This window comes from Canis lupus, chromosome 9 (assembly GCF_011100685.1).
Source record: "Canis lupus familiaris isolate Mischka breed German Shepherd chromosome 9, alternate assembly UU_Cfam_GSD_1.0, whole genome shotgun sequence".
NCBI lineage: Eukaryota > Metazoa > Chordata > Mammalia > Carnivora > Canidae > Canis > Canis lupus.
This window is the reverse complement of record NC_049230.1, coordinates 2,257,581-2,280,639: the sequence shown is the minus strand read 5'-3', so window position 1 is coordinate 2,280,639 and position 23,059 is coordinate 2,257,581. Positions and strand designations below refer to the sequence as shown.

Here is a 23,059-nt window from a genome sequence, read left to right as displayed (position 1 = left end):
AGGGTCATCCTCACCCCCCCGGGTGCGAAGTAGCCTGCCATACTTTGTCTTGTACAGTTATGGTTTCATGTTGTACGCGGGCTCTGTTGACCGGTTTATTTTTTATGTGTGGTGTGAGGCAGGGACTTACCACTCCTGTTTTCCTACATGGATGGTCCAATCCCAATGCTCCTCGCCAGCACGCTTCGTATTTGCAGTTTCTTCCATCACGCTGTCTGGCACACATATGCACACATTTGTATTCTTTGAACATATTCAACGAGTCTTTACTCTCCTGGACTTTTAGCGTAGAAGACAAAGATCTCTTTCCTAGAGAATTTAGCATCTTGCTAACCGAAAATATGAAATGGAATACAAGCTTTTTTCGAATGGCAAAGCTGCGTGCTCATAAGGCGGGTCCCATTCGCGGAGCACCTAAGGGGATGGGACCCGGCAGCCACCAGGGTCAGCTCCATTCCGGGGTGTTTGTGTGGCGCGGCGTGGGGAGCAGCAGGTGTGTCCTGGAGCCCCCAAGCCCCGGCCCTAGGCCCTGCTCAGGCATTCAGTCGTTGGTTGGACCCAGGGACGAGCGCTAAGGCTGCCCTGGCCTTCCAAGGGACAGCGCCTAACCTTCTGGCTCTTTCCTTGGTTTTTCAGCCTGAGAGACACCCTAGTAAGTTACATGGAAACCAAAGACAGTGAAATTCCTCCTGAGCTAGAGTACCAGTTCCCAGAGGAGATCCTGCTGAGCAACTGTGTCCCCGCCTGGAGCCTGGCTGTCGGGCTGAAGCGGGCTCGGCAGGCAACGTAGAGCCCGCCCTGCTGGCGACTGGGGACACGGGCTCCTCCGTCCTCCGCCCCGGCGTGCTGTGCCCTGCGCCACACCGCTCCTGGAACAGATGCGCGGTCCTGGCCTGCCTCACCTCCCTCCCGGGGCTGGGGGTGCTGCCGGGAGGGGAGGCCTGGGGGCCACGCAGGCCGAGGAAGCAGCATTCTTGGTTTTGCTTCCGTTCTCTCGCTAACGCACCCTACACGCACGGGGAGAGTCCCGCTTGCTTCTTCCTTCCATTCCTCGTTTGCACAATGAAGAGCCTGGAGTGACGGCCAGATTTGCTTCTGACTCTAAAGATTTATCAGTTAAAGTTGGATCAAAGGCATGCTTCCGGCATTCTCATGGGAACTTCTGGACGGTCCAGCCTCCTGCTAAATATATGCGTGGTCTTGACGTGGCCTCAGTGTCCCTGACGTGGGACTCTCCGGTCCTTCCTCTGAATCTCAGCCACGGCATAAAAACAGACTCAGAACACAGAACCCACTAAGTTTCTGAAAAAGGAAAAAAGGAAAAGACTAGCCAACCAGCTCTGATCCTGTGCCTTTCTTACTGTGAGAGTTGGGTCTCTTTTGCACAATGTCCTCGGATACTTGTGGCCTCCGGACGGTCTCCTGCTCCCAGGTGGCTCAGCACCCATCGGCACTGGGACGACTGCTGTTGACAAGTCACAGGCAAATGTCTTCAGTTTACATTCTGAATGAGTTAATGACTCCATCAACTTGAAACCGGGTCCTCGGGGTGAGAGCTGCAGGAGCGGAAAATGCTGCCAGGACCGCTGGAACTCTGTAGCTACAGTGGAGGAAGCCTCAGGCCGAAGAAACTGCCCCCCACGCTCCTCGGGGTCTGATGAAGGGGATGCACGGGAATCCAGACCCCTCAGAGATTAACCTGATACAACATCCATTTGCACCGAGTAAACTAGGATTGCTCAGATTCTAGACTATGCACAGGTACCCCCCCACCTTCCACCAGGGTTGCCCATTTCGTGGACCAAGGGGGTGGGGGGAACTTCTTCAGGTCCTCGACTTGCACTTGGAATTCCTTTGATACCTCCAAGTTGGGACGGAGCTGGTGTGGCCATCAGGTGCTGCTCTGCGTCCTCACCGTGCCACACCTTACCGGGGGAGTCCGGTGACAATCTTGTGCTATAAAGCTTTTTTTTTTTGGCTGGGAATTTCCCCCCTACTTTTATGAAAGGTTTTTTAATGATTTTGTTTTGTATGCTATGCTTTCAAAGCCTTAACTGTCTTATCTAGCATTATCTCATTTGTACAAAAACACACTGGCGTAGCACAGGCAAATGTAAATTTTATTATACTTGTCATACTTGTTTTCAATAAACTTGAGTTTTGCTGCTAAAAGAATCCTCCTCTTTGAGGGCAGAGCTTCTATTTATGGCAAGTAGACATCAACTCAGCTTTGGGGAGTAAAGGTTTTGGGAGGGTTTTTTTTTTTGTGAAAATGAACTAGTAGACGCATCCATAAGAGTGGAAGGTTCCAAAAACAAAATGCACTCTGCATTTGATGGGATGAATACAGGGGGTTTACTGTATGTTGGCAAATTGAATTTAAATTAAAAAATTAAAATAAATAATAAAACAATTGTCAAATTAGGTTATTGTGGATAAAAAAAATAATGAACATCTAGTATGATAATCTTGAACTCCAAAACAAATTAAACTGTGGTAAGTATCCTTTGTTTGAGAAATTAGTAAAGCATGTTGTATATTTGGGAAACTTTATCTGAAAAGATTCAAATAAAAACATCTCAGTGGCTTTTAAAAAAAAATTTTTTTTTAAATGTACTATGGTGCAGAACGTGGGCGGTAAATGTTTGTCGGGACACAAGAGCAGCAGAGCTCGGGGTCCACTGTTGGCCCCCGGTCCCCAGGCGCCAGGCTCTGGGGCAAACACGTTGGCCTCGGCCTCACAGTAAACCCGCCATCCCTGCCTAAGACATTTTCTGGAAGACAGCAGCACGCCTGCTGACACGTGCAACGGTTCTGCCTCGGTCAAAGGAAAGAGAGACGCGCAAGTGAGAGACACCCGGGTGGCTCAGTGGTTGAGCGTCTGCCTTGGGCTCAGGGTGTGACCCCGGGGTCCTGGGATCGAGTCCTGCATCGGGCTTCCTGCGTGCAGCCTGCTTCTCCCTCTGCCTCTCTCATTAATAAATAAAATATTTACAAAGATATAGGCAAGGGATACGCAGTAAGCTCCCAGCTGGAGTGCTAAAATACCACTTTAGGGAGGAAATTGCATGTTTTCTTCTGAACAGAAAAGCTCGCCCGGCGGAGGACTTGTGGGCTTCCAGAGGGCTTGCCCCTGAGGTCACACGGCTCTTCTTTCCGCAGGATGTTTCCAGCCCACCCCGGGGTCCCCTGCCCCCTTTCCCTCCTCCTCCTCCTCCTCGTTCCCATCTCCCAATCACGTCCACCCGCCTGGACGGTTCCAGCTCCTTCTGCTTTCGGCCCAGGCAGAAACGGTCGCTAGGCGGGTGTGACTCCCCCGTAAGTCTCCACCGCCGATCACTGTCTCCTGTGTAACACCTTGGTGTGTGTGTGTGTGTACGCTGTACCTCGTGTCCCGGGGCTGCGGGATTTCCTCATCTGTTAACGGAGCCAGCGTGGGACACGCCGGGGGTTCCGGGATTCAGGCAGCACTGTCCAGGTCCATCTCGGTCGGTCACTAAATGAAGCTCGGGCGCCAGCATCGCAAGTCCCCGTTGACACTGGAAAAGCAGCAAAACCAGAAAAGGGCAAATGCTGAGCTCACGGTGTCAGGGTCCTGGGGACAGCAGGACCCCGCTTCCTTGTGAGGTGGGAGCCATCTAGGCCAAAGGGGAGGGGAGGGGAGGGGAGGGGAGGGGAGAGGAGGGGAGGGGAGGGCCCTCCGGCCTCCCCAGCCCCGCCTCCCAGCCTGCGCCCTGCGGAGTGTGCCCAGCGGTCCCAGGTACCCCGAATGCCAGCGCCGGGGCCACCCTTCTTGCCCCTGCCCTTCTCTGAATCCCCCCAGCATATTAACTGTGGGCCAAATGCCTCACTGGCCGCCTTAGGTGCGGTGGCCTTGCCTACCCCAGGACCCTGACAGGGCTGCACCCTTGGCCCGGCTCCCTGTAGCCATGCCCCAGAGGCCTCCCGAGGGCGTCCGCCTCGGGCAGCCGCGCCCCAGGAGGCTGCAACCCCCGCGTCCAGCACAGGCCCTGGCACAGGCGGCAGGGCCCAAGTATTCACTCAGCGGAGGAGCTTAGGGCTTCCAGTCCATGTTCCCACGACCCCGGAGTCTGGGCCCGCGGGGGCTCCGTCCTGCTCTCAGGAGCTCACCGAGGTCCCCGAGGTCCCCAGACCTAAAGTCACTGTGCCGTGGGCCGGGCGACGCCCGGAGAGAGAATGGCAAGAGGGAAGGTCAGTCCCGTTGCCCGCGCTGTGCACTGCACACCGCGCTGGGGGGGCGGGGCGGGTCCTGCCCAGGCCGCGAGGGCTCGCAGCTCCCCGTCCGTCCCCGCGAGGGCTCTGACCACGTGAGCCCGGGAGCGCTCGGCCCCCCGGCGGGCGGGCTCCCCCCGCGCGGCCCTGCTGCAGGGGCGAGGCTGGGGGGCAGCGGGGCTCAGCGAGCCTCCCGCCGGCAGGCGGCGGCGTCCCAAAGCCTCGCCCACCCCGCGCCCCCGCCAGCCGCGCCAAGGCCGGGAAGACCGCCAGGCGCCTGCACGCGGGCCGCCGGAAGTGACGCCAGATGGAAGCGACGCAACCGGAAGGAGCCCTGGGGGCCGCGCCATGGCGCGGGAGGCTGCGGAGAAGCCGCCGGAGGAGATCTTGTCGCTCTGGAAACGGTAATGGGGCGGGCTGACTGCCAAGTTGCGGGGGGCTGGAGCGGCTTTGGGGCTGCGGGGGGCCCGACCCGCTTCCGGCGCGCAGAAGAAAGGGCCTTCGGGAGTTGTAGTCTGCAGGGTCGGCGGCGCTCGCTTCCGGCGCCGGGTCTGGGCGGGGGTTGGGAGAGGTAGGGGTGAGGCTACGCAGGGGCGTCCCCGGGAAGGTAGGGGTGAGGCCGCGGAGGGGCGTCCCGGGAAGGTAGGGGTGAGGCCGCGCAGGAGCGACCCCAGGAAGGTAGGGGTGAGGCCGCGCAGGGGCGTCCCCCGAGACCGGGAGTGCCCTAGGAAAGATCCGCAAGCCCTGCGGACCGCTCGGGGCCAGGAGGCCACTGGACATGTGTCTGCCCTCAGGGAGCAAGCTCAGCTGAAGGCCCTCCTCGTGGAGCAGGACACGGAGGCGTGGCAGCGGGACCCCGCGTTCTCAGGCCTGCAGAGGGTCGGGGGCGTGGACCTGTCCTTTGTGAAGGGCGACAGTGCCAGCGCCTGTGCCTCCCTGGTGGTGCTCAGCTACCCTGAGCTCGAGGTAACCCCGCGGGGGCCACCCTTCCCTGGCGTGGGCTGCATTAGTGAGAGAGGCGGGGCTCGGGGACCAGCGCCCATGTAGAACTCTGCTTCTCCTTTTGTAGGATTTCCTTATTAGGTTGGGAAGCCTTTGAAGAAAAAAGCGGGGCAGTAGAAACTAAAAGAGATTCTGTGAATTAGAACCTGAATTGACTCACGTCTTTATTTTTTTTTTTTTAAGATTTTTTTTAAAACTTATTCATGATAGACACGGAGAGAGAGAGAGAGACAGAGAAGCAGGCTCCATGCAGGAAGCCCCATATGGGATTCAATCCCGGGTCTCCAGGATCATGCCCTGGGCCAAAGGCAGGCACTAAACCGCTGCGCCACCCAGGGATCCCTGACTCACGTCTTTACTTCAGGCTAATTATTCTCTTGGGCCTTCCCATGTCAGTGACCCCACAGCGACACGTCCCGAACTGCCCGGCCTGGACACCTCTGTATCCCCAGAGATGCGTTCACACATGGAGTCCCGCTCTGTCCCACGCTAGCCCCGTTTATGCACCTCCTAAATATTGCAGGAATCTGGCCCCCTGTCTGCATCCTCGCCGCCACTTCCCTGGCTACGCCCCTGTCCCCTGTCCTGCAGGGGACAAGTGGAGTTTTCACTGGGTTTCCTGCCTTCAGGATCGCCTTCTGTGGTGCCTTCTCCATGCTGCCTGCAAGTGATTCTCCTAGAAAGTAAATATGACCACGTCACCACCTAGTTCACTTGAAACATTTCAGTGCCGATTCTGTGGGGTTGAACTTGCTAATAAGGATAAGGACCCTTTGGGATCTGACCATACTGAGTGTAAAGCTGTAGGTGTGACTCACCAACCCCCATTCCCCACCCCAGAGTACTTCTTCAGATTCCTCAAACGTGCCATGCTGTATCTGCCTGCCTGACCTTTGCACTGATGTTTCTACTCCTGGCTAACCCTTGCTCACTTCTCAGGTCCCCCAGTGAGCACCCCCCTCACCCCGCAAGACCAGGAGTTACTCAGTATCCTCTCTTTCCTCTTTATTGCACTGGATGGAATTGGTGGGTGTGTCTCCCCTCCCAGAATGTGAGCTCCACGGTGATAGCAACCATATTGCCATGTCCACCAGCTGTAGCCTTGGGCATCTAGCTCAACGCCTGCCATAGGGAAGGCACTCAGACACGCACTCAGCAGTATGCCTGGGATTCGTTGGGGGACCACAGTTCAGGAAGCCTGGACTAAAGAAGTTGACGAGGAAACCTTTGCTCTGCTGCTCAGAGTTTCACCCTCCCTGTCGTCTGTTTGCTCCCAAAGGCAGCGTGTTCTTGCTTGTGTCTCTCCACTTTACTTGGAAGACCCCATTAGTCAAACTCAGCAAAAACATACTGAGCGCCCGCTGCGTGCTAAGGGCTGGATATAGGGTCTTAGTGGATCCAGAGTCCCTGCCCAGTGTGTACGATGGCCTTGGGGATAAGCCACAGCCTCGGGAGCCAGACTGCCTGCGTCCCTACCTCCCGTCTGCCCCTCCCACTTCACCCCCACTCCCAGGCCTTCCACTTCCTCTTCTAACTTGAGGATGGTGGCACTGTTGATAGCCAGCTCCACTGTGAGGGATGAATGGCATCACCCATGGAAAGCAGTTAGTTGGCACATTGTAAGTCCTCAAAAGATAGATGTTAGCTGTTCTTAGGACACCTCCCTTCTCAAGACAGTTCATGTACTCCCGCGTCTGTTGTCCTGGCTGCAGGATTAGCCACCTCTCATCCCTGTCCGTGGTCTCTGTCTCATGCGGTGCTTCTTCCGTTGCATTAACAGTTCCTGCACTGACTGGGTTCTCAAGGGTGGGGTGATCCTGTATTCCTCTTGTAACCCCGGCAGAGAGCAGAGTGCCTGCCCCTGGGATGGGGTCAGTGTTCGTCGTCCTATGCTGTGGGAGCTTAGACTGGGCAAGGAGCTTGGACGGAGTGTGGTGCAGAGGCTCCTAAAAGCCTGATCACGGGTCTGCCCCCATCAGTCTCCTGAGTTGTGTTAGAGATGCAAACCCCATAGGCAGATCCAGAGACAGAAAGTAAATGCCTGGTTGCTGAGGGCTAGGGAGAGGGGTGGATGGGGTGTGACTGGTAGCAGAGGCAAGGTTTATTGGTGCTGTGGGGCATCAGATGGTTGTACAGCTCCGTAAATAAAAACATTGAATTATACACTTCAAGTGAACTTTATAGCAGTAAATTGTACCTCAATAAAGTTTAAAATATATATATATGTATGTATATATATATATAGATTCCAGAGCCCTAATTCATTTCCTTTAAAAAAAAAAATCTCCAAGCGTACAACCTGGAAATCTTTTCAGCAAGCGTCCCTGTGATCACAGAGTAGAGCCGGGGTGGGAGGCCCTGGTGCGTCTTCTGTGCAGCCAGGAATCCCGTCCTCAGCACCCCTGATGAATGGGGGCCTCACAACAGCCCATCCCATGGTCGGACACCTGGTTAGTGTGTTCTCCGTGGGAAGCTGAAATGTTTGTGACCTGTCGATTGTGCCTCGGGCAGCGGAGCGCAGACCCGCCTTCCTGAACGTCCACCCTTCCATCATCTGGACACCACTCTGCTTCGTCCGTGTGGTCCGCTGTGTCCTCAGAGGCTCGCCCATGTGACATGCAGCTCCCGTGCTGCTGGGCCTCTGGCGGGCCCGCAGTCAGCAGGTCCATCTTTGCATCAGGCGCCAGCATTGAACCGAGCTGCACCTGAGTTCGGTGGGCCGCAGTGCACCGAAGAGACGGGGTATTTCGGGGCCACGTCACCGACTTAGGGTGAGACCTGCAGATCTTCTCGGAGATTACTGACCGTCCGGATCGTGCCCACACACCCATTACGCAATTGAGGTTTTTCACTTTTTCCTGATATTTAACTTCAAAATGCGTAAACGTGGATACATTGGAAGAATGACACGTTGAACACCGTATACTCTGCTTAGATCCAGCTGTTGCCGATGGATGTCGTATTTTGTGCATGTGTGTGCACGCTGAGGGATCCGCAGGTGTCTCCCCAGGTGCTGACAGCTCACCTGGGGGCCCCCCTACAGGCCTGTCCTGAGGGACCTACATAACAGCAGACCTCGGGGTCCGCAGCACCTCCAGAACCCTGTCCGTGTCCCGTCTCCCCGGTCGCCTCGAGCTGGTCCTGCTCTCTGGGGAGTAAGGTTGGGGCAGCGGGGGTGGGGGTGGGGAGCAGGGGGCAGTGCATGTCCCCTGCTGCCCTGGGGTCACGTGGGCTCGGGGCAGGGGGTGCCCAGTGTGGCACCCGCTTCCTTTCCTCCTCTTCTCTCACTCACCCTGAGCTGACGGTCGAGGGCCCAGGGCCCTTTCTCCCAAGCTCACGGCTGGCTCTGACCATGTGGAGTCACCTTTCCTTTTCTCTGGAATGTTGCTCGGATGGAGGCTCCTACGCACTCTCCACTCGCTCGGCCCCGCCGCCCTGGTTTCCCCTTCAGTCACGTGCTCTGGCCATCCATCTGCCCATGTTTTTGTTCGTGTCCGTCCCTAGTGTTTGGGGTTTGCCCGCGCTCCCCCCCACATTTAGGATGGGCCGTCTACCCCGCCGCACCGCCCATGGGCAGCATGTGTTTGTGGAGCCGTGAGTGTGGGCCGCCGCCGTCCGAGGTCACGCGGGGAATCGTGTTCACGCGGGCATGTGGAGGCCGGCCTGGGTGGCGCCCCCGCCGGTGCCGTCCTTGCCTGCCGTGGTCCCTGCCTGTCCTCGCCCGGCCTGGACCCGCAGCTGCCGTGCCCTGGCTGTCGCGTGCCCCGCGGGGAGGCCACGTGGCTCTGTGCGCCCCGGGCTGGGTGTCTGCCGGGCTCTGGCACCTCGGGTTTCTGGAACCTCTGCGGGCAGGTCAGACGTGAGCGGCCGCAACGATGTGAGAGGCCACACTGCAGTGCGTCCCCGTGGGGTCACCCTGCCGTGGGCGCCGCCGCCAGCTGCCGGGCTCCTCTCCCTGGGCCGCGGTCGGCCGAGGCCCCGAGCGCTCCGAGGCCCTGCATGGTGCCCAGGCTGCCCCAGCCCCCGCCCCCGTGCTCGGCCTGCGACAAGGGAGCTTCAGGTGGTGGTTTCGGCGCCCTGCTGGCTCCTCCGGCGGCCTCACTGCCTCTTTGACACTTGCCTGTCCCTCGGGACCCTTCCTCTTTCACACTGTCTAGCTCTGAAAGCTGCTTGTCTTTTTCTGGATTCTTTGAAATCTCCCTTCGTAGAGCCGGGGTTGCCTTTCATGCGGTTGTAGGCCCTGTGAAGACCCGGCCTCTCCTCCCCCGAGTCCCCGCTCATGGGCAACAGTGACATCCAAGCCCTTGCTCTGGTGGCACACACGTGCCTCTTGCCCTTTGTCTTCCCTGAGCCCCCCGATAGGCAGGTACGCGGTGGACAGAGGGCGCCCCAGGAGGAGGGCCTGGTGCAGCGGGTGTGCGAGCACCTCGGGAGGCTGCAGGCTGAATCCCCGGTGGATCACCTTGACACCAGGCACTCTCCCCCCAGATAGGCGAGGCTGGAGGTAGTGGGCCCGGGGGCTGGGGAGGGGGATGGCCGCAGCAGCAGGCCTGAGAGACAAAGGGCCGAGGCTGCGCCCACCCGTGACCTGGATGCCCGGCGACAGGTGGTGTATGAGGACTGCAGCATGGTTAACCTGACGGCTCCCTACATGTCGGGCTTCCTGGCCTTCCGAGAGGTGCCCTTCCTGGTGGATGCGGTGCAGCGGCTGCAGGAGAAGGAGCCCCACATGGTGCCCCAGGCAGGTACCCCGACTGCAAAAAGGGCCCTCGGTTCCGCCCAGGAGGGACGGCCTCTGCGGGCTGCATCCCGCACTGCACGGGGAGTCCTCTGACCTCGCTGGGAAGATGTACTTTGACCTGGAGGGGAGGGATCAGAATTTCTCAAAAGCCGCCTGTCCCGGGAGTGGTGATCCCAGACTGTTTGCTGCAGGATTCCCTGGCCTGATGGGTGAGGGCCGTTCGGCTGACTGACTTTCCCCTGTGGCTCTTCCAGGTCCTCTTTGTGGATGGAAATGGGGTTCTCCACCACCGAGGTAATCCTGCTCCCAAAAGACAGGGCCCAGGAGGGGCCAGTTCTGACCCGTCCTCCCAGAGTGTGCGCACCCGCCCAGGCCCCTCTGCTGCCAGCCGGGCCCCGGCCACACTTTCTGGCCTTGACTTCGTTGTCGGGCTCCCGGCCAGCAGAGTCCCGCTTCCTGTCAGCCCGCCTCCTTCCTGCCTGCCCAGCCAGCACCCTGACCACTGCCTCGCTGGCCTGTCTGATGGGCTGCCCACTGAGTGGTGACAGGCCTTCTACCGAAACCGTTCCCCGCTGACACCGAGAAGCTTGCACCCAACTGGGCACTGGGATGCCGGCTCCGGAGAGCGACCGAGGGAGAGGGGAGCTCTCCCCCTCCATCATGGGCCTGGGCGTGGGTCCGCAGGGGGAGCTGGGTGCCCACATGCGCACTGCCTGGCGGGAGCCCCAAGTGTGTGTCAGGAGGGTGACGCAGAGGCCTGACGGCAGCTGCCAAAGAAACAGGAGGATAGAAAGTGCCAGAAAGTGGGAGGAGAACTGGGGTGAAGTATCATGAGCTAATCAGGCTCCTGACCTCTCCAGGAGGAAGGAGCATCTTCCACCCCAGCCCGACAACCGTGAGGTTGGGGCAGGGGGCCATGTCCCTTGTCGAGCTGGCTCTCCCAGTCCTGTCCCGGTCCTCAGTCTGCCCACAGGCCTCTGTTTACCTGGGGAGACTCAGCGGGTTCTGATTTGCCCTCCGTCTCCACAGTCTCTAGCCTGGTAGGCTCGCTGACCCTCCAGCCCAGCCTCACCCTCTGCCCCTGTAGGCTTTGGGGTGGCCTGCCACCTTGGCATCCTCACGGACTTGCCCTGCATTGGGGTGGCCAAGAAACTCCTGCAGGTGGACGGGCTGGAGAACAACGCCCAGCACAAGGAGAAGGTGAGGGATGGGGCGATGGCCTGCCCGCGGGGAGGGCGAGCACAGGGCCTGGGGGGCATGCAGCTCGGACGGCCCCAGTGACCTGCCCCGTACACACCTCTGGTCCAGCCCTGGCCTGCTGGCGCGCTCCTCACCATCCTGGCTCCCTACCTCTCTGTGCGTGCCCTGTTTCCCCCGTGGGTCGTGGGGCACGACCGCAGACTGCCAGCGTGGAGGAGTAGCCGCTGAGCTCCCCCAGCCTCCTGGGCACGTGCTCGCCTCCCCATCACCACCACCTTTGTGCTGCTGTGGCACCTCCTATAGGGGAAGGCCCTCCAGTTACTGGGCACAGGGCGTCTGGGAGTCCGTGTGGCCCTCTGTGCTTTTCCCCGCCCCCAGCGCGGGGCCTGCAGGACGCTGCTGCCCGGCCTGCCTCGGAGCTTCCTTGCCCCACCTTCTCCCAGCATCTCCCTCGTTTGGCCTCAAGGCTGGCACTGGGAATGTGACACCCCACTCCAGAGAGACCCGGGGACACATCCAGCTCTACCGCTGGGTGGCAGGCTCGGAGAACAATGATCACATCTGTCTCATTTCTCCAGGCAATGCTGTGCCTGCACAGAACAGTTGTTGATGGAGTTGACGGGGAGCCCAGAGCAAATTTAGGAGGCTTCTGAGTCACTCAGTGGACTAATGCTCGCCCCTAAAAGACTTGTTGGGTCGAATCAAACATACTTCAATTCCTCACAGGAGACAAAGCAGCAGGAAGTGGTCCTGGCCCGAGGGGAGCACCTGTGTGTCCACCAGCCAGGCAGGGTGGGCGCTCGCCAGGCCTCCGTCCCTGCCTGGCACCTCCACCCTTAGCACTGTGGCCTGGGTGGACTGCCTGCCGCCCCTTCTCCAGGCCCCGCGATTCCTCAGCCGCAGAACAAGGAGGGGAGAACTGGGTTCCGAGGGCCTGGTCAGGGTCAGATGGCGCCGGGATGTCCTCCTGGACACCAAGTCCGCTCGCAGGACAGCCATTAGGCTGCGTGGCTTTGCAAGAAGCGGCTGCAGACCATGTGCGGACCTGAGCCCTTCCCCTCCTTGCCTAGCGTCCGACTCCAAAAACACAGGCCTGCCCTTCACCGAAAAAAGACTTTTTCCATGCTTTCTCTTCCTGCTTTCTAGATACGACTTCTACAGGCTGAAGGAGACACCTTTCCTCTGATAGGAGGCTCTGGGACTGTCCTGGGCATGGTGAGTGGCCAGCGGCCCGCACCCCAAGGAGGCGGCACCCACAAACATGCAGGCACTTGTTCGTGTGCACCAGACCCTGTCCACCTCCCCCTGCCACTCCAACCCACACAGGGTGTGCCCAGTGCCTTCAACCCCCGCACCACCACCCTCAGCTGTGCTGAGAGGACCTCTGGGCTGCACTTGCTGATATGTCATCTGTCCTGGAGCCCCCAGGGCTTGTCTCTACTGTGCTCTGATTTTGCCTTCCTTGTCCTAGGCCCTGAAGAGCCACAGCCACAGCAGCAAGCCCCTCTACGTCTCCGTGGGCCACAGGATAAGCCTGGAGTCTGCTGTACGCCTGACCCGAAGCTGCTGCAGGTTCCGGAGCCCGGAGCCCGTGCGCCAGGTGGGTGGGCCACATGCACCATCTGCTCCCCACTCAGCAGGAGCACCTGTGGGACGCCCTAGGGGGTGACCAGAGTTCATCCTGGGGCCCTGCCCTGCCGGGCCCCATGGTCCACTGTGCTCCTACATGCCACTTCAGCCTCCTGCACCCGTCCTGGGGTCATCAGGAGCCTCAGCTGGTGGCAGCTCACCCCTGCCAGCCCCCGGCTAGCCCTTCAGGGCCCGACCTGCCCAGCAGCCTGGGAGGGAGCCCCCTGCAGGGCTGCAGGCAGTGCTGAGGAAGGCTTGTGTTGGCACAGTCCTCAGGAAGTGGCAGGAGGTGGCTGTGCCGGGCCCCCAGCACCTAAATCGGCAGCGGGGGTGGGCGAGAGCAGAACTTTGGGGAACAGGTTGGCTCGGCTGAGAAAAACCTCAGCCTGTAGGAGATAGAGGTGAGCACAAGCTGCCCGTGGGCCTGCGTCAGTGGCCTGGGTGGGGACCGGGCATCAGCAGTCACGGGTGGGTATGTGTCCCAGAGAAGCCATGGAATGAGCACCCGTGAGGAGCCCTCCTCAGCAAGAGACCAGTCTGAGGAGGGGCAAAGGTGGTCCAGGCCCAAGGACCTGCATTCGCAAAGGCCCTAGGGTGGGAATGAGTCTCAGCAGGAAACTCAGGAAAGTGTGGCCGGAGCCAGGCCAGGGTAGTGCAAGCCCACGAGCAAGGCTTCCCCACAGGGACCTGGGTGTGAGTCACAAGCAGAGGCTCTGTGGGTGGCTCAGAGGAGCCAGGGGAGCCCGTCTAGACAAGGTGCTGGTTTGTGCCGCCCAGGCCTGGAGCCCAGGTTCCTGCTGGTGCTGCGGTAGGTCAAGAGGGCCAAGGGCCTGGAATCCTCCCACCACGGTGCCCCGGTACCTGCTGCCTCCCCCGTGTCCCCACGGCCTGTGCTGGGTCAGCTCGACATGGCTGGGCCCCGGGGCCCACTGCCTGGAGATAGCGGGTGCACAGGGCTCAGCACGGGGTGATGCATCCCCACCCCCACCCCCGCCCCTGCTGCTCATAGATGCCACCGCCTCTGGGGGCCAGGACCTTCCCCCGCTGCTGGTGTGCAGGGTGGCCTGCAGGTGGCAGCAGCAGCCCGCACATGGCTCTGGCTCTGGCTCCAGGCCCTGGGGCCCTGAGGCTCTCTGGGGGCTGGAAGGCCAGGCCTCTGGGGCAGTGCCTGGGGGTCTCCGCTCAGGCCTGAGCCCCCCTCCCTCAGGTCTGCCTCGATGCTGTCCATTCCAGTGACTTGGAAGAACCTTCCGTCGACACTTCCCCGGGGGGCAGGGGGCACTGGTGCAGACCAGAGCCAGAGGGACAGGCCAGCTGGGCTAGGAGGACCCTGGGAGATCAGGGCTGGGGCACAAGCAAAGCGCACGGAAGCGCAGGCCACAAACCCAGTGAGAGCCCAGCGGCTCCACTGGATCCTGGGGGGTGACCCGGGGCCTCCTCCTGAGCCTATCCACTCAGGCCCTCAGGGACCTGCCATCGTGTCACCCCCGGGGCTCTAGTCCTTGTCCCAAAGGCTGGGCCGCGATGGCTGGTGTTACCTCCGTGGGCTCTCTGGGGAACAAGAGTGTTTCCGCCAGGCTGTCCAGGGCCCACCACCTCTCACAGAGCCACCCTCTCCCCAGGCTGACATCCGCTCTCGAGACTACATCCGCAGGACCCTGGGAAGCCCCAGGCCCCCACCAGAGCAAGAGAGGTGAGTTCTGGGGGCACTTGGCACGGTGTGGGGCAATTGTGGTGGGGCCACTGACCCGTGGGGCCGATTGGGAGACGCAGAGTCCCTGGGGGTTGGCAGAGCCGAGGCAGCAGGTGTGGCGCCTGGGCAGACTCCAGTCCAGCGGGAATTCCTGAAGCCCACCAGGGCTGCCCCCACCGGCCTTGTCCACTGCCTGCGCGGCCCTGGGTCGTGGTCTCCACGGGGAGGCCGTGGGAGTCAGGTGGCCCCGGGCTTCGTCCTGGCTGCTGCGGTGGTGACGCTCTCTGGGCCTTGGTTTCCTTATCCGTGTGCCAGACGTAGTTGTTCGTGGGCTGGCAAGATCAGGTGGGAGAGCCTGGCTCGGATGGTCACGGCCGGTGGGGATGGTTATCTGACCCTGGCCACAGCTTGCCACGAGACAGGTGCTGTGGCCCACTGTCCACGCTCCATGCGGACCGGGCCTGGCATTGACAAGCGAGCCCCAGAGCAGTCACCATCAGCTTTACCTCCAGCTCCTTTCTCCACGCAGTCCGGGGCCGTCCTAGGCCCAGCTAAGCTCGCGCAGGTGCGGGGCCTGGCCCCAGGAGCGCACAGGGGGTCTGTGCCTTCTTGCATCAGCAGCACCTTCCAGGCCCCCCGGGGAGCAAGGGGGACTGCGGGCCGCCTCTGCGTTTGATGCTGCCCCTCCTCGATGTCGTTACCAGGAGCCAGAAACTACAGAAGCCAAAGGTGTGCCCCAAGGAAGGTTCGGAAGAGCCCGCAGGTGAGGGCAGCCCCCCTGAGACACACAGCTGAGGCCCGAAGACACACCGGAAAGCCCGGCAGCAGTAGGGGGTGCAGCGGTCACATGAGACTCCCAGCTGTCTGACGTCCAGCTCCTGCTCGGAGTCGTGACTGGGGGACGGCGCCCCCATGATGGGTGGGGCACCCAGGCCCCAGCGCACGCTGGCCACACCACGCACGGGGTGGCAGCAGGCCTGCCCCAGCTTGGGTGGGCCCGGGGACTGCCCGTCCTGCTCCGAGGTCTCGTCACGAGGCGGCCAAGAGCTCGGCCAGAGACCACCTGCAGGAGACCGCCCACTCGCCACAGAGCGTCAGACCTGGAGGGAGTGTCACGTTGCTTCCCCAAGAGCAGGAGAGGGGCGTTCAGTGTTCAGGGGGATTTTTTGGTGTTTTCTGTTTTTTTCTAAAAGTGCCCAGGTGGGCTTAAGACTGCCAGACTGCGTTGTCTGTCCCTGGCCGCCCGTCCGTCTCCCCCTCGGCGCACACACCACCGCTTCCTTGGCTTTTGCTTTTTTATTTTCCAGGGTTCATTTTAAACCAGCTCTTCCCCTGGTCTCCACCCCTGACCAGTCGGCCACACTGAGTCCCCTCCGCCCTGACCCAGGAGAGCACCGGCTGGGGTGGCGGGGCGCGGTCCCTAGCTGCCCTGCCCATCTGCCAGCTCTCCTGCTGCTGGTTCGCTAGGGCACAGGGACACATGGGGCAGCCTGGATGCCAGAGGACCCGCGCTGGTATCTGAGGGGAGGGGCTTGGGCCCTCCGCTCCGAGCAGGGGCTGTGAAGGTGGGCAGCCCCGTCTGGGAAGCCGGTGGGGCACGTCTGCCCTGGGCTGGACTGCCATCAGCGTCCCCTCGCTGCGCCCCCCTTCTCAGCACAGGCCCCGCCTCCACTGTGGGGACGCGACATGCCCCCCACCCAGTCTGGGTCTCGTGTCTCACTGTTGAGAGGCTGTGGGTGGGGGGCAGGCCCAGCCGCAGCCCCCAGGCTCCCTCCCCACGCTGGCATTCGCTGGGAAGTATGATTTCTTGCCACTCTTGCTGTTTGTCAGAGAGCTGCTGGTCCCGGTTGGGACGGCCTTGGGTTTCCACGCTTCCTGCCCCAGCACCTCCCTTTGGAAGTGAGCTCCTCTCTGGGGACCCAGACCCCCGGGAGCAGCGGGGGGGGGGGGGGGACAGTGAGCGAGGCAGGCTGCGGCTTGGGCCGGCAGGGTGCTGGCCGCCGTCCCCTCTTGCTTTCACCAGGGAAGGCCAGGTGGCTGGGGGCAGGCATGTAGGGTCGCGGCTCCTGTTTGGGGCCTCTCAGTAGGAAGCAGGACTGCCCAGGACAGGTGGGGCTGTGGGGTGCCACCAAGATGCTCAGGGGCTCTCCTCCGGCCCAGTGGGCTGAGCAGGTCCCAGCATGTTCCACAGGGGCCCTCCAGGGACTCCTATCTGTGGGGAGGACCAGGCTGGCTTCCATCCTCCTGTCCCACTCCTGCTGCCTCCACAGGTGTTCCCCTGGCACCTCCTCTCCTTTCTGAGCCTAGCTTCCGTTCCTCCCAATCCTGGGCCTGGGACTCATCGGGGCTGGGGTGTGCAGGGAGCCCCAGCTGTCCTCCTCAGCAGGACCCCGGGCCCTGGTGCTATGCCCCCGACTTCAGACCCTGCACCCCAGCATCCTGACAGTGGGACTTCCAGCTCACCTCTGCCAAGGTGGCCCCGTTCTCCCTGCTTTGGGACTGAGGCACAAGGCTGTCCCCCGGGAAAGTGTGACACAGCATTTGACGGAGCTCCGAGGTATGACCTCGCACTCGGGGCCTGCCTTCTCTCCGGGGTCATAAGCACCCCAGGTTTGGTGGGTGAGGTGTGAGGTTACATGTAGTCTCTCACCCAGTGGTGGGCCCTGTTCCCTGTAAACAAACACATGGGAGTCCAGCACCCCAGCGTCTGTCCCGGGTAGGCCTCTGTGAGGTGTGAGGGGCACGGGGTCCCCGGCACAAGCAGCCCCAGTGGGGCCCCTCCAGGGGCGGGTCACGCGGCAGCTAAGGCCAGCCGTGGTCCTGAGAGCCAGCAGGGCTGCACCGTCGGGCTCAGCGCCTCTCCCCACCCCGTCCCCAGGCCCAGCGAGGCCCGGAGGACACCTGTTTTCTGGGAGGAGGGTCTGAGGCAGGACAGGGAGAGCTGGCAGTGCCCAGAGCGTGGGGTACTGTGCCAGGCGGCCAGCCCGCTGCCCAGGTCTCCTGCCCGCCACCAGCAGCAGGGCTCTCCACACCCGCTGCCCTCCTGACGTCACCTGGGCCTCTCCCCGCCTGGGGCGCATCGGGACCAGGTGTGGGGCGTCGGGAGTGCAGGTGGAGGCGGCTGGCCCTACTGCCCCTCACCAACCGGCCGGGGCAAGGCTGCGCCCTACAGACACCGGTGCCGCCGCGGAGCCCGGCTCCGCCAGTCCTGCCGAGGGGAGCTGGCCCGTGGCGGCCGGGGTTGGTGGCCGTCTGTCTGTGGGGCTGTGCTGTCAACTCCAGCGAGAAGGAAGAAACGGGAAGCAGGAGTCCTCATCTCTTCCTAGCCTCTCCCACCACCCCAGGCCCCCCGAATGCGGGGTCAGTGAGGGCCAGACGGGCTCCTAGGACCAGGCCTCCTGGGCCCAGACCGTGCCTTCCGTCTCTCCTGCCTCCTGGGGGCTGGGAGGATTGGCGTCGTGTCGCAGCAGGTGCGGGCAGGTGGCCCTGGCTCCCCCCCGGGGTGGGAGGGGGCTCTTCTGAGAGCCCTGGCGCCGTGGCGTCCCCATCCCTCTTTCCTCCCCATCAGGGAAGACCAGACCAGAGCCTGGAGAGAAGTTTGCGGACCACTCACCCGAGTCGTTTTCGTTGTGAAATTGAAGTCACATCACAAAAGCTGCCATTTTAAGCCTTTTTTTTTTTTTAAGTGGACAATTTGGTGGTTTTTAGATACAGACTCTTGTGCAGTCAGACCTGCTGTCTAGTTCCCAGGCTGCCCTGTCACTGTAGAGGGAGCCCCCGTCCCCGTTAGCAGTCACCCCCCACCCCTGCCTGGCAACTCTGGGTGCCAGGTAGACGGGTGTTTGTATGAACCTGGGATTTCCTCGCAGGCGTCCACCCAGGAGGGCAGCTTCTGGGCCCTTTGGCAGCCGTGGGTCTGCCTTTTGGGGAAGAGCCATGCAGTTTTCCCGCCACGTTCCACGGCAGCTGTGCCCTTCCACATCCTCGCCAGCAGGCCGTGGGGCTCCCGTGTCCACTCCGTCACCGACATTCTTGTTGCCCTCCTGATTCTGGCCATCCCGGAGCGGGGGGGGGACGTGCATTGCCCTAATGACAGAGGACGTGGAGCACTTTCTTGAGTGATCCTTGGCCATTTGTCGTCCTTCTGGAAGGAATGTCTACAGAAATCCTTGGCCCTGTCCGAAGTGGGGCTGTGCTCTTGCTGAGCTGCCTTCTCAGGGACGTGACTCACACGCTCTCCTGCTCTGGGGCTGCTTCGTCACTCCCTAGGCAGTGTTCTGGGTTCATGAAAGCTGTTTAATTTGATCAAGTCCAGTGTATCTGTTGCTTGTGCATTTGGCGTCATATTTAAGAAATCACTGCCTAGAGGCGCCCGGGGGCTCAGCAGTGGAGCGGCTGCCTCCGGCTCAGGGCATGACCCCAGGGTCCCGGGATCGAGTCCCACATCGGGCTCCCCGCATGGAGTCTGCTCCTCTCTCTGCCTGTGTGTGTCTCTCATGAATAAATAAATAAATAAATAAATAAATAAATAAATAAATAAATAAATAAAATCTAAAAAAGAAAAAAAAGAAGGAAGGAAGGAAGGGAAGGTAAGAAACCCCTGCCTAATCCAGGGTCAGGGAGACGTCCTGGGAATGCTGTGGCTTCAGCCCTTCCGTTTCGATCTCTGGCCCACTCTGAGGTAATGTTTCTATAGGCTCTGCGGGGTCCCCGGCAATTCCGTAAGAGTTTCAGGACCAGCTCGTCCATTTCGGCTGAGAGGCAGCTGGACTTGATGGGCGCGGCGCCGACCGACCCAGGTGCTTTTCCTTCACTTCGTCAGCTTCTTTCCACGTGGCCGTGTGGTTTCCAGCGCGCTAGTCTCTGGGTTTTGTTTGTTTGGTTTTGAGAGGGAGGGAGACGGTGGGGAGGAGGGGCAGAGGGGGAGAGAGAGAATCCCAAGGAGACTCCCTGCTGAGCGCAGAACCTGATGCGGGGCTCGACACCACGACCCTGAGATCATGACCTGAGCCGACATCAAGAGTCGGATGCCCACTGAACTGCGCCCCCAGGCGCCCCTTCGGTGCACAAGTCCTACACTTCATTTGATTAAATTTGTCCCTAAGTATTCCTTTTGATGCCATTACAAATGGAATTGTTTTATTGATTTCGTTTTTGGATTGTTCGTGGCTAGTGTGTGCAGAAACACATCTGATTCTGTCTTGCATCCTCCAGCTGTGCTACAATCTGTTAGCTCGGATTGTGTGTGTGTGCGTGTTGCACACGTGTGCACACACTCTTCAGGGTGCTCTCCGTGTAAGATCATGTTATGTGCAAATAGAGATAGTTTTACTTCTCCCTTTCCGATCTGAATGTCTTTTCTGCCCTTTCCCTGCCTGATTGTCTGGCTAGAAGTTCCAGTAGGACATTGGATTCCAGTGGCGAGGGCAGGCGTCCTTGTCTGGCTCCCGATTTTAGGAAGAACCTCTCGGTCCCCCGTGAGGACGGCGTGGGCCGCGGGCTCTTCACGGACGCCCTTTTCAGGTTGAAGGAGCTTCCTTCTGTTCCTAGTCTGTGTCTTTATCACGAGCGGGGCTTGGGTTTGTCTGCTGCTCTGCACCTGTCGAAACGATCGCCTTCCTTCACTCCGTCATGTGCTGTGCTGCATGGGTTACATTGTCATATTTTGAGCCACTCTGCATTTCTGAAATAAATTGCACTTGGTCACGATGTATAATCCTTTTACTGTGCTGCTGAATTTGATCTGCTGGTATTTTGTTGAGGACTTTCAGATCGATATTCCTAAGGGTTATTTGTCTGTAGTTTTCTTGTGATGTCTTTGTCCGGCTCTGATATCAGGGCAGTGCTGGCCTGCCCGTAGAGAACCCACAGAAGTGTGGGGTGCCGTGGCCCCTCAGCCCTTCCCATGGCCAACCAAGGCACTGAGCACAGATCAGAGATGCCTCAAAGAGGTAGAGGGTTTTGGCAGTCTGTTGAGAGCCCGCCCACCCTGAGGACACGAGTGGGAAAACAGCCAGGGCTTCTCAGAAGGGGCTGGGCTTCAGGGATCGGGATGCAGGGGTCAGACGTGGGCCAGGCTGGGAGGTCCAGCAGAGGGGCGGTGGCAGGGCGGTGTACACAGATGGACGCAGATGGAGGGGCAGGTGGGGACCTGCGAGCCAGGGTCATTCTCGGGAGACCCAGAAAGCGTGAGGTGTGGGTGTGGGGAGGGGGCTCCTGGGTGGCATGTCTTGCCCCCTCCACCCCCACCTCAGGAGCTCTGCTCTGCTCTCTCGCCCCAGTGCAGAGGGCGTGTGGGGGCGCTGGGTGGGTGGTGTCTCAGCTTCTTCCCACAGAACCTTAAAAATAGGGCCGAGATGATGTCTATCTTCACAGACCACTGCCTGCCCCAGAGCCAAGAATAAGTCTTGAGCCACTCAATAATTCAAGTCCGATCCAAATAGATCTTCCTGTTAACCCAGTGGCCTCCTCGCCCCTTCCCTAAGTCCCCACCCTGCTCAAGGGCTGGGAATAAGAGGCTCCCGTGAGGTGGGTTGGCCTGGCCATTGCAGGTCACACCTGGGCCCCTTGGGTCTCCCCACTCTGGGGACCCCAGCCCATGCACCCTCCCCTCTCTTGGGGCATTCAGGAATACAGGGCACCCAGGGCTGGGAGTGGCTCTTCACGATCAGGCCAAAGCCAGGCCTCAGGGGGAGGCCTGGCCATGATCCCAACTGTCCCAGGGACATCCCCCCCAACCCCTGTTTGAGCCTGGTTTTTATTTTTTATTTTTTTTTAAAGATTTATTTATTTATTCATTCAGAGAGAGCGAAGAGAGAGGCAGAGACACAGGCAGAGGGAGAAGCAGGCTCCATGCAGGAAGCCCGATGTGGGACTCCATCCTGGGTCTCCAGGATCACACCCCAGGCTGCAGGCAGCGCTAAACCGCTGCGCCACCGGGGCTGCCCTTGAGCCTGGTTTTTAGCCCAGCTCCTCAGCACCTTTGAGCATCCCTCACTCCTCCTCCTGGGCTCCTGGGGTCCCAACTCTCCAGGGCCCAAAGGCCCCTGGGCTCCAGGGGAACTAATCCCCCCACGTGGACCCCAGTCACTGGTACACATGCACCCCTCGGGGTCTGTCTTCCTGCCTCTTCCTGGATGGGTCCCTGCAGGGGCTTCCCCTAGGCCTTCAGGGCCTGGTGGGAACAGGTGGACAAGGAGCCAGAGTCCTAAGCTCCAGCCCAAGGCCTCTGCACTCGCTGGGGGAGGCGGAGTCCCTTACTAGCCGGGCCCACCCCCTCCAGATTTGTCCCAGCCCCAGCAGTTCCTGCTGCACTGCCCTGGCCAGGCCCTGCATGGAGTTTTACCAAATTATTAATTAAAGGCACAGGCATGCGGCAGCGCTGACATCCAAATGAATAGCACACTGGGTAATTAGGCAAGGTGTCATGGAAATGATGGAGCACAGCCCGCTATCCCCAGTTCACCTCCCTAGGAAGCAGGAGCAACTTCTGGCAGTTTCTTACCACCATAGGCGGTGCTGGGGACAGGGACAGCTACTGCTTGGGGACGGGGCTGGGCCCCCCTCCATCTGATCCTACCCCACCCAACAGGCTGAAGAATGGGAAAGGGGGCAGTGAAGGTGGGCTCGCTGTCCCAGAGAGACAGGCAAGCAGACCTAGGGCAACAGAGAGGGAAGAAAAGGGTGGGGGCCCGCGGAGGGCCCTGTGGGCAGGCGGGAGGACCCAGGCCGGACGCAGGGATGTGGGGGAGGGCAAGACTTGTAATGAAAAACCAGCAGCTCCTTCCCCCCCCACCCCTCTCTGTTCCTGATTTCCTCTTCTCCAAGGCAAAATGTTGTTATTTTAGTTAGTTTGTTTTGGTGTTTACTTCTAAACAACATGGTAATGTTGCTCTTTTTCTTTCAGATTTAGAAATTATCCACTGACTTTCTGCTGTTGAGAGTTTGTTCACACACACTTTCCTTCCACTCATCTCCATTTGGCCGAATCCTAATTCTGTGTGTGTGTTATTGTTTCTTCGTTCATGCTACTCACGGCCCAGTAACGTATCATAACAACATCTTTCTCGTACAAACTCTTGTTTTTCCTGGACTTAATAATTGCCTCATGTTTTGGGTTATTTTCTGTGTGCCTATTACTTATTCATCCCTAAACCCTGCAACAAAAATAGAAGTCTCTTTATTTGGTACATGAAAAACATCAAGCCATCTCTGAATTTGGTTTGTGGCCCATAGAGCCTGTGGTAGCCAGCCCCCGAGATGGTGCCCAGCGATCCACGGCCCCCAGGCTTGTGCAGTCCTCTGGCCACATTGATTGTTGGGACTTTTTTCTTGATGGCGCTCTCTCTCTCTCTCATCGTTCACTTTGAGGGCAGCTGCCATGTCATAAGCTGCTCTGTGGAGTCCTCATGGCAAGGAACGGAGCCCACCAGCCGCTCAGCATGTGAGGAAGCCATCCTCTAAGTGCACACTTTCCATGTCCACAGTCCTGGCTGTCATCCCGAGTGCAGCCTCATGAGGGACCTTGAACCAGAACCAGCTAGCCAGCATACGCCTGGGTT

At 59.9% G+C, this 23,059-nt stretch overlaps 2 protein-coding genes and 1 long non-coding RNA gene across 9 annotated transcripts in view; 2 read left to right on the top strand and 1 right to left on the bottom strand.

Moving 5' to 3' along the window:
- RNF213 (ring finger protein 213) overlaps positions 1–2,172 on the top strand; it is a 98,333-nt gene extending 96,161 nt beyond the window's left edge. For all 3 annotated transcript variants that reach the window (XM_038546364.1, XM_038546363.1, XM_038546362.1), the window contains one exon: positions 637–2,172. In XM_038546364.1, coding sequence (XP_038402292.1) covers positions 637–790 — 154 coding nt within the window. In that variant the 3' untranslated portion in view covers positions 791–2,172. The remainder of the gene's footprint in view (positions 1–636) is intronic.
- On the bottom strand, positions 2,100–4,363 carry LOC111097271. The gene is made up of 2 exons (XR_005364132.1): positions 4,132–4,363; positions 2,100–3,539 (listed from the first exon to the last, which is right to left on the bottom strand). It is a non-coding gene; the product is annotated as an uncharacterized LOC111097271 (long non-coding RNA).
- Positions 4,364–4,530: 167 nt separating this feature from the next.
- ENDOV (endonuclease V) lies at positions 4,531–22,544 on the top strand. 5 transcript variants are annotated; one of them, XR_005364130.1, is made up of 11 exons: positions 4,531–4,637; positions 5,028–5,199; positions 9,842–9,976; positions 10,231–10,270; positions 11,064–11,176; positions 12,323–12,391; positions 12,648–12,776; positions 14,428–14,498; positions 15,203–15,261; positions 19,195–19,297; positions 19,890–20,214. XR_005364130.1 is itself a non-coding variant. In XM_038546360.1 (10 exons), the coding sequence occupies exons 1-10, from the start codon at positions 4,582–4,584 to the stop codon at positions 22,422–22,424; spliced, it is 864 nt and encodes a 287-aa protein (XP_038402288.1). In that variant the 5' UTR covers positions 4,531–4,581; the 3' UTR covers positions 22,425–22,544. The 5 variants fall into 5 exon arrangements, 4 of the variants coding, with proteins under 4 accessions (XP_038402288.1, XP_038402287.1, XP_038402286.1 ...); XM_038546360.1 differs by lacking the exons at positions 19,195–19,297; positions 19,890–20,214 and adding an exon at positions 22,405–22,544; XM_038546359.1 differs by having other exon boundaries at positions 19,195–20,214.
- Positions 22,545–23,059: the final 515 nt, after the last annotated feature.

Excerpts from the sequence above, each read along its gene's own strand:
- ENDOV (XM_038546358.1), top strand. The coding sequence starts at position 4,582 with ATGGCGCGGGAGGCTGCGGAGAAGCCGCCGGAGGAGATCTTGTCGCTC. Across the intron at positions 9,977-10,230 it reads AGCCCCACATGGTGCCCCAG|GTCCTCTTTGTGGATGGAAA; the intron begins GCAGGTACCCCG and ends TGGCTCTTCCAG. Across the intron at positions 11,177-12,322 it reads ACGCCCAGCACAAGGAGAAG|ATACGACTTCTACAGGCTGA; the intron begins GTGAGGGATGGG and ends CCTGCTTTCTAG.